The sequence below is a fragment of the Helianthus annuus genome, chromosome 6, assembly GCF_002127325.2.
Source record: "Helianthus annuus cultivar XRQ/B chromosome 6, HanXRQr2.0-SUNRISE, whole genome shotgun sequence".
In the NCBI taxonomy this organism is placed as follows: domain Eukaryota; kingdom Viridiplantae; phylum Streptophyta; class Magnoliopsida; order Asterales; family Asteraceae; genus Helianthus; species Helianthus annuus.
The window spans coordinates 78,572,613-78,583,181 of NC_035438.2; the positions used below are offsets into that span (position 1 = coordinate 78,572,613).

The window sequence follows — 10,569 nt, forward strand, 5'->3', positions numbered from 1 at the left end:
TATGATCCCCTAACTTGGTTGATCAATAATTCACGCTCAATTGTGAATTTAAGCTTCATTTGAGCCTTCGATTTGATGATTATGTTGAAACTAGGGTTTTGAAGTTCCTGGAGATTCCTGGGTTCGATCACAGAACACACACTAAGTGTGTGTGTTTTGTTTTAAGTTTATTTTATAATTAAGTTTTCAAGTTTATCCGCTTTGGCCCCTCATGTTTGGTCAGTTTATTAAGTAGGCCAAAACCCACCTAATTTCAATAACATTCCTTCTAATTAACTAGGTTAAACATTCCTAGTTAATTTAGTGGGTTTGGGGAATTATTGACTGTTTATTTTAATTTCCCTTAACTCGTGCTTCTATAAACTTTATTTTTCTCAAAAGCATTCTTTTTCCTTTTTTATAAAATATTAGGTTTAGTTATATAAATCCTAATATTTTCCGGGTTAATTTTACCACTAACGGTAATTTACCCGTCTTTTAGTATTAACGTGGTTTAATTACCAAACCCGTTTTTGGGGTGTTACAAGTCTACCCCCTTAAAGAGGTTTCGTCCTCGAAACCTTTCTTACATAGTTCATTGAGTTTTAAACTCAATGCATTTGACCTGAGTAATCTTTTAAGCATTACTCATACTTTAACCAATTATTAGTATTACCAGAAAAAATTTGGTAATATCTTTTTGGTCACCAATCATATACGTATCTCATACTACATAATGCAACTTGCAATAACGTAATCTCGTTATTTCGACCAATTTCATTAATTTAGCAAAATCCATCGCTGTTAGACTATTGAATTCATCATGAATCCGCTAATTTAATCCGTTTGGATGTTTTCGTGAAATCTTTCACTTTTGACAAACAATTTCTTTTGTTTTCGAGTTCATTCATTCGATTTATTTATATGGAATCCACCGCTTATTAACAAACCGAATTTCTTGATTTTCATCTTAATTATTTTTAAAATAGTTCAATAAATGATATTAACATAATTCTATAAAGTATATAAGCACATACCTTATAGCTTAATCCTTCGGTCGAGCTTTTGCTCGAATTGACCTCCCGACACTTTGCTTGTGTTGCCTTATGATCCCGCAATATAGGTGATCAGTAATTTCCGTTAGTAAGCCCTTAACCGGTCTCACTGACTAGACTTAGTAGTCCAGTTACTTTATACCCATCACTCGGGCTACAATATGACTATATTTCACATTACTTTTCTTGACCGTGATCGCGTCACGTCACGTCATGTTTAAGTTTATTTCAACTTTTCATTATTGAAAACATTTCGTTTCGAATGTATCGTCTTGCACTTATCGGTGTCAAGACCTGTATCTTTTTAATATTTACTATTTCTATTCCTAACAGAATACTCATGTTTGTGAAAACGTTATTTCTTACAAAAACTGAATTTTAGTCTAACGTTTTCTTTTTAACTTATGTCATTTACTTCATATCAAGGATTTGACAACAAGGAATTTATCTCAACTAGTTCCCTTGCTTTGTCTAATTAACCCGTAGGTTATATCACTTAGCCTCGTGGGCTATTTCACTAAGCTTTCGCCTCTTTAAGGCGAGATCTTTATAATCTATTTCTTTACATTAATGCAACCAATCCGGTGTGCATTAAAGTTTTGTTTTGATTTGTTTGGTTGTGTTAGCGAAATCCATCGCTTTCTTTAACCAAAACTTTATTCTTTATCTGACCATCCTTGACGGTCTTATAATTTCTGAATGATGATCATATTCATCATCCTTTCTTTACTATGGCCAAGTCAATGACTTCGATCGTCTTTTTGTATGGGCAATACCTTCGTTTTTTTTTTGACATTGCGGTTCATTTATACTTTGGTTTTATATGCCCCTTGTTGTCAACCATGGCTCTTTCGTCCAAAATGACTTATTTCACGTATTCCCTTGGATCAATTATTTCTGTGCGCGCCATACATCATTTTTATGGTTCCCTCGTAAACCATTAATAAGAGTATGCCCATAAATTTCTTGACCCCAAGGTTCTTTTAACTTTTTCATTAATCTCGACCTTACCACATCGGACATAACTGTGCTCATTATAAGAAGCTCATGGTATCATGTGTTCACTACTTACTTGGCCAGAGTAAGCGATCAACACATGGTACGCATAATCTTGTTAATTACCACATCACGTCCCATGTAAGTAATCTCTCGATTTATTTCATTTGATAAAACTTTATTTAATTGCCAATTAATAAATATTAGTTTTACCCGTTTTTATCCTTGGACATATAAATGTCCCTTTTTATACCCATTTATACAATCACATTCGTTGATGTGATCATTGCTTTTCTCAATAAGATTTATATTGAGAATACTTACTTGGATGATTATTTTCGTCCAAGTTTATATTTAACTAAGTTCAGTATTGTCTTATTATTCACGACTGTGAATAATATATATCTCTACTGAATTTCTCTTGGAAACATCATCCTGAATAGGTAACCTATTCGGGTATTCGAAGTTTCATATTTTATATGCAACTGTCATTCACTATCATCATTAGTTGTAAGATGGTTAGACTAGTCATAATCATTCACGACTATTCCATCCTACTAGCTTTATGTCGAAATTATCATTCGATGATATAAAAGGTCATTTTGACTTTAAAAAGCCAAACTGCCTATTAACATAATTAATTACACGGAGTAGCTCAACTACTCGTTTAATTACTTGGTCAATTATCCGGTAAACATCATCTTTATGTTACCGTTTTAATCAAGTTCTTATCATCATAATTCACCGAATTAATACACAATGATATTAAACATCATTTAACATAAACCTATCATCAATTTTATCATATGATCTAAACTCATTTCATAGTAAGTATGATTATAGACCCAAACATACAATTTGTTCAAGTATTTCCTGATTACTATCTTATATGATGATTCTAATCATAATTATATCATCATTTTCATCATATGATTAATACCCACTTATCCTAGTGTGGTAAATCATCAAATCATTCAAATTATAACATCATATGTATAAATTTCACATAGGGTTTGATTCCTAAGCAAGTATATATCACTAATTCAATCATAGCTTCAATAATTCATTCATAATTCGTGATTATGATGATTATCCAAATTTCACAACTTCACAAATCATCAAAATTCGACATACCTTATGATCCCCTAACTTGGGTGATCAATAATTCACGTTCAATTGTGAATTTAAGCTTCGTTTGAACTTTCAATTTGATGATTATGTTGAAACTAGGATTTTGAAGCTCCTGGAGCTTCCTGGGTTCGATCACAGAACACACACTAAGTGTGTGTGTTTTGTTTTAAGTTTATTTTATAATTAAATTTTCAAGTTTATCCACTTTGGCCCCTCATGCTTGGTTAGTTTATTAAGTAGGCAACAACCCACCTAATTTCAATAACATTCCTTCTAATTAACTAGGTTAAACATTCCTAGTTAATTTAGTGGGTTTGGGGAATTATTGACTAAGTTTATTTTAAGTCCCGTTAACTCGGGCTTCTATAAATTTTATTTTTCTCAAAAGCATTCTTTTTCCTTTTTTATTAAATATTAGGTTTAGTTATATAAATCCTAATATTTTTCGGGTTAATTTTACCACTAACGGTAATTCACCCGTCTTTTAGTATTAACGTGGTTTAATTACCAAACCCGTTTTCGGGTGTTACAGATGGCCATCCGATCGGATGACATACGTCGTCTGACGGATTTCACTTTTACATTTACGCGCCATTCCCTGCATTGTCTAGACACAAACATACATATACAAAAGTACATACATAGCACAAAATATACAAGACTCGATGCAGACGGAAGCTACAGACATATGTACTAACAGACTCGAAACATAACCACGAACCTGCACAGAGTCTGTTGGGCCACGCGTTTGTGCGAAGAGTTACTGAAGTCGAATACAAGCTGGTGGATCAGCTGGCAGCTCAAAACATGGAGCCACGTGCCATATTTCAAACCTTAAGAAAGCAGTTCCTCGACAGCCTCCATGTTCAGAAAGACGTGCAAAATGCGGTCCAGAAAATTAGAGAATCACAGATGGACCGAAAGACCCCCATGCAGGCACTGGAAAACATGCTGCATGAAAACAAATTCATTTACCACACCTGACAGGAACCCAAAACTTATTTCGTTACAGAGATTTTCTTTGTTCATCCCCTTTCGATTACTATGTGGTGTGCATTCCCGCACGTGTTATTGATCGACGCGACGTACAAAACAAATATCTACAACATTCCATTTCTCCAGGTTTTGGGTTTGACGTCGACCAACAAGTCTTTTTGTGTCACACATACCGTTATTTGCAAAGAACGAAGGGATAACTTCGTATGGGTGCTTGAAAGTATTAAGTCAATGTTGCATGAGTGTTTGATGCCACGTGTGATAGTCACGGATAGAGAGCTAGCCCTAATTAACGCGTGTGCTAAAGTATTCCCGAACGCGTCTAGGTTTCTATGTCGGTTTCACATCGAACAAAATATCTGTAAACATTGCAAGCAAGGGTCTAATAAAGAAGATTGGGAGAGAGTTATGTCTTACTGGCAGAGAGTGTGCAACTCAGCTTCAGAGCCCATATACGAATACAACTTGCGCAAATTGTATAACCGACTTGTGGCGACATGATGGGCTCGATCCTGCCCCCTCACACGCGGCGTATTAGCAGCTACGTGAGGACATTGACCATCTACGTGAGGACGTTGACCATTTAGGTGAGGATGTTGGCTGGCTGAAGCATGTGATGGCTGGGTAGCTGAGGAGTTGTAGGAGCGACGACAGCGTGACAGGTTACTTCCATGACCTTACATTCTGGCTGCAACATGGCATCAGCATTATCAGCAGCAGCAACAGCAGGATGATTCGCTGCCATAGTATTTTATCTTCTTCGATGTATTTAGTACTTAATTATATTATATCTTTTGTTACGTATGTACATACTTATGCTCTATATATCAAACTTGGACAAATATATCATATTCAGTCGTATAGAAACAGTATAGTATTTTAATTTAATTTAAACGGTATAGTATGTAAACGGTGTACTATATTCAAACTGTACCCGAGTATTTCAAAATAATTAACGTTATAAAAATTTAAAACTGTTATTATATTTTAATTTAAACGGTATAGTATGGAAACACGGTAGAATATATTTGAATCGTACGTGCCCGAGTAATTTAATAAAATTAACGGTATAAAAATCTTGAACGGTATAATATTCCACACCGAGACTTGGTATAATAATTTAAATTAAACGGAATTGTATTGAAACGATATAATATATTCGAACCATACCCGGATATTTCAAAATATTTAACGGTTTAAATTTAAACCGTATAGTATGGAAACGGTATAATATATTCTAACCGTACACAGGTATTTAAAAATAATTAACGGTATGATATTTAAGCGTTTATAGCATTCGAACCGCACTAGACGTGGTATAATAATTTAATTTAAACGATAACAAAATAATATATTCGAACCGTATATACTTTTTTCAAAAAAATTTAAAGGTGTATAATATTAATGGTATATCATTAATGATTATATATTTTAAGCGATATAACCTTGGAACCGGGTATGTAATTATACCACAAATACATCAAAATAACCAAACAAAATCCTGATGGGTTATATATGCTACGTATAGCTCTATACGCAACGTATATAAACCGTGGTTGTCTGTGCCAATGATTGTTGGGCAGGTTCTGAATTCTATGCAATTTATACGCTGTATATAGCTCTATACGCAACGTATAGGTGTAACCATATACGCAGCGTATAGAGCTATACGCAACGTATATAAACCCTAAGTGTGCAAATATGTAGCTGTGAATAGTCTGAGACTTAGTTTAAAGCTTTTGTGGGAGATGATTGGAAGTTTCCCACGCATTTCGCATAAACCCTGTGTTTTTTCTTATTTTAAAATTTTCGTAGAATAAAAATTCCTACGAATCTTTCTCTCTTTCAAATTCACGTATAAGTCCACTATTTGTTATATATAAATCTTTTCTACTCTTGAAACAATCCTTGATAAAACATCTATGGATTTTAGGATAAAGTTAAATGGTTAAGGCCTATATTTGTCTGCTTGTTGTGGGTTGCTGATACATGAGTTTGAGGATAAGAATGATCTGCAGCAGGAAGAGAATTTGAGGTAGAATACGTACGTAGTTATCTGTTGTGGATCGTTCTGCCGTTATTTTGGTTGCTTGTTTGTGTGCACAACAAAGACTCATATATAAGTTCAAATACGAAGGTTCCAAGAAATTCCCCTTCTTCGTTTCTTTCTTATAGTTGGTATTGATGTCAAATGATTTTTTAGTACGACCAAAGTAATCCTTGGGTTTTTTAGTTAAAGAGCGCAGTATATAAAGAAATAAAACATAGGTATAACATAGGTAAAGTATACGAACAAAACTCACTTAAGTGGAAAAAACGCAATAAAACCTTATATAACATTTTTATTTTTATTTTTTCTAAAAAGAATCAGAAACAACATACATATATTTGAACATTTTTATTAAAAAATGTAAAAAGCGCCGACTGTTTTTTTTTTAAATGTTCAAAATCTGTATGTTACATTTTTTTTGGACATATATATTATGTAACATAGAATTTTTTAAAATTGTTTTAATAAACTACTCGACGTTTTTTTGTTTCTTTTTAACAAAACGTTCAAATATACTTATGTTAAATTCTTCATTTTTTTTTTAGAAAAAAATAAAAATATTACATAGGGTTTTAAAAGGGTTTGTGAATTTGGTTTGAACCCACGTATGGTAAAGCCATCTTTGTAAAACAAAAACAATGGTTTGGGGAGAAGCCGCCTTTTATTTCGACTGTTCTATTAGAAAATCCTTTTATAAGCGATTAGTAGTTGAAGGTTTTTACAATTGTAGTCTTAAAGAAGCAAAAGTAGTTTTATAATGAATTTTACGTGCCCCTTAAAAGTGAATTTTACTATAAAAACTAAGTTCTTTCATGAACAGAAGTCACTCAGTGAAGTGGTATCGTCAGTAACACCGTGTCAGAAAACATAATATGGGAAGAGAATGTATTGACGAGTTACCAATGAAACATACCAAGAGGCCACCGAGAGATTATTGACGGACGATGGTGGTGTCTCACTTCTCAATATCTCCAACGGATCAACCAATGGAATGTTCAACGAGGGTTTTCCAAAGGGTATTTTTGCCGAATGATTCCCGATGGGATATTTTGTCAATGATGTTTTTTCTTATTTAAAATTATGATAAAATTATTATCAATAGACTCTAAATATATCTTTTTGAATAACAAAAATAAATATATTGTGCATAAAAAAGTTATACAACCAAAATGTGATTTTTATTTACAAAATATTTTATAAATAACAAACGACTTTTATAATTAATACATGAGAGACAAGCCAATGAGGTGGTGGTGGAGTGGTAAGGAAGAGATTTGGTGTTCTAAAGGACCCAAGTTTGATTCCTGCCCTCCCCATTATTTTCTGCGGCACCTGATGATGATGAGAGACTGGGCGAATAAGTGTGGGATCGCTAGTTCGATCCTTGAACTGAGTGGGTTTTACCTCACCGCACAGTCGTGCCTTCAGGCGAGTGTTCACGGGTTTTGGCCCTAGGCGAGGGTTTTCCCCTGTTCGGAGACGAGTGTATCCCGATGTGGTGAATTTCACTAGTAGCCCATTTGGAGGATTCGTTGGCCGTTAAAAAAATACATGAGAGACAATCTAGCTAAGTAGCACGAGAGTCCTTGGGTGGTGAAGTTGCTGGCTATAGTTGGTGCAACATTTGTTATGCGGATTATCGGAGTGATGCTCAAAAGTCCATCCAGTGAGTCTCTGGCTACGCCTAAATCATTGTGTCTGGTATCGACTATCCATGTGTATCACCTCTAGAGCCCTCTGATCCCCCGACATCACCTCCACTTGTCCTCATTATTAAATCTGCAAAAGTAAGACTAATACGACACCAATAGGAAAATAAAGGTTAAATTAGGAATGTTAGCGTTTTAATGTGCCACAACGATATGTTCGATGTAAATTTTTATTTGTGGTTTCTCACCGATGTAAAACACGTGTCGATATCCACTTGGGCATTTTCTTTTAGTTGCATTACCGAGTGTCGGTGCCTTACAAAACCGAACTGATACTTACCGTAATCCCGTTACGTAGCACGAACATTCTTACTCGTTATTAACAACACATAAAGGTAACCTGAAAATTAGACAAAATAAATGACTCCAATTAGCGTTGTCCAGTTTTACCCAAAACCCAACCCAGATTTGAAGCCACCTGGACCCAAATTAGAGAATATCGGGAAAACCTGAACCCGACCAACCTGAACCTTGAATGAGTCGGTTATTAGGTCACTTTTTCCTAGCAAAAAGTCCAAACAACCCGAACCTTAAATGGTTTTAAAAACATGCAAAAAAAAATTCTAGGACATTTGTGAATATGAAAAAGTCAAAAGATAAATGTGAAAAAAGGATGAGGTAATTTTTGGGTGATTGGTTTAGTAGCTTACTAACCATTTGTAATGTATTTAAACGGTTTTTTTTTTTTTGGTGACTTAATAAAGTGTTGTAATTCAACAAAAAAAAAAGAGAAAGGAATAATATTTTATATACTCACATGTATTAAAACAAAAGTTTGGATTTACTCGACACTTGACCTTATTGGTTATACGCATACACGGTATCTTACACGGACAAAACAATCTCAATATCCAAGAGAACACAATTTTTGAATCTTTTGTCAAAGTTTGAGATACTCAATTAGGAACCAAGAGTTACCTGTTTATGTTATGATTGTGTTGTTGCATGATTGTTTGATATGATGATTGTTTATATAACGAATAAGACCTGACCTATCCGATATTCTTCTTAGAAAAATAATGCCGCCACGAAAGAATACCGATACCAACAAGCCTCTGCCTACGACAGAGACGGAATTACAAGAGCGCATCTCACAGGCCATCGCACAGCACGAGACCCTTTGCTCAGAACACAGCAGAGGTACCTCAGGGAATAACCCACCCAACGGTAATGTTTAGTCACCAGAAACACATTACAAAATGTTTGGGCATTTCCAAGTGTGCTTTGCTAATGCTTTCTGTGAATGATGTTGCTTGTGTACAGGCTGTACCTATAAACAGTTCTTGGACTGCAAGCCCCTGAATTTCGATGGCACCGGGGGTACCGTCGCCTTCGTACGATGGGTGGAAAAGACGGACTCTGTTTTGAGGATGAGTAAATGTGCTCCAGAGCATCAAGTCACATACATTTCTGGACTGTTTCTAAACGGAGCGCTCTCATGGTGGAACCTTCAGGTGCAGACTTTGGGAGAGGCCGCTGCGTATGCTTTGACGTGGAATAAACTGAAAGAGTTGATGCGTAAGAAGTATTGTTCTCGAGCAGAAATCCAGAAGTTGGAAACGGAATTCTGGAACTTGAAAATGGAAGGCCCAAAGGTGGCGGAATATGTCCAGAGATTTCATGATTTGTCTAGAGTTGTTCCTTATTTGGTGGAGCCAGAGTTTAAGAGGATAGAACGATTCATCTGGGGATTGCCACCCCAGATTCTGAGCATGGTGACAACATCAAAGCCTCAAACAATTACTGAGGTAATTGACTTAAGTGTGGCACTCACTGAAGAAGCAATTAGGTTGGGAAAACTTTTAATCTCTGAGAAGAAAAAGGAGACTCATGTGGAGTCATCTGGGGATAACAAAAGAAAGTTCACTAATTTCAAGAAGGGTACTCAGGCGAATAACAACAACAATGCCAATAAGGGAAGAGGGTATATGAGTATTTTACCTAAGTACGACAATTGCCAAAGCCACCATACCGAACGATGCAGGTATGGAAAATGTGATAACTGTGGCAAAGTGGGGCATGCCAAGGAGACGTGTTGGCATGGTGCTAGACGTGGAAATGGAGGTCAACGTGGTAATGGAAACCGCGGTGGGTAAGGAAATCAGACGGGAAATCGAAACCACGGAGGAAATGGTAATTTTGGTGGAAACGAGAATCGTGGTGGTTTCGGAAACCAAACCGGTAACGGAAATCGTGGAGGAAACAACAACAACTATCAGGGTGGAAATGGTAATGATCAAGGACGTGGTCAAGGTTGTTTTAACTGCGGTGATTTAGGGCATTTCAGGAAGGATTGCCCTAAGAATAATCAGGCACGTGGAAGGGTGTTTAACATTGGAGCTAGGGAAGCACGCCAGGATCCAAACGCGGTTACCGGTACATTCCCTATTAATCAACGTGATGCATCTGTGTTGTTTGATACTGGTGCCGATTTTAGCTTCGTATCTCTAGACTTTAAGAACATGCTTGGTTTAGTTGCTAATAAGTTAGACATCCAGTATTCGATAGAATTTGCTAACGGGAAGTTAGTAGAGCCGAATGAAGTAATTAAAGGTTGTGTTATAGAGCTTGGAGATATCCCTCTTGTAAGGGAATATCCTGAGGTCTTCCCCGAAGACTTGCCAGGATTACCTCCTCAACGACAAGTCAAATT

General features: G+C 35.8%; 1 protein-coding gene across 1 annotated transcript; it reads left to right on the forward strand.

The window, feature by feature from the left end:
* The first annotated feature begins 9,286 nt into the window (after window positions 1-9,286).
* LOC110914451 lies at window positions 9,287-10,012 on the forward strand. Its single transcript, XM_022159241.1, has one exon. The coding sequence runs from the start codon at window positions 9,287-9,289 to the stop codon at window positions 10,010-10,012; it is 726 nt and encodes a 241-aa protein (XP_022014933.1).
* The last annotated feature ends 557 nt before the right edge of the window (window positions 10,013-10,569 follow it).

Bases quoted from the DNA above. Each gene is read 5' to 3' on its own strand.
- LOC110914451 (XM_022159241.1), top strand. From the start codon at position 9,287: ATGAGTAAATGTGCTCCAGAGCATCAAGTCACATACATTTCTGGACTG.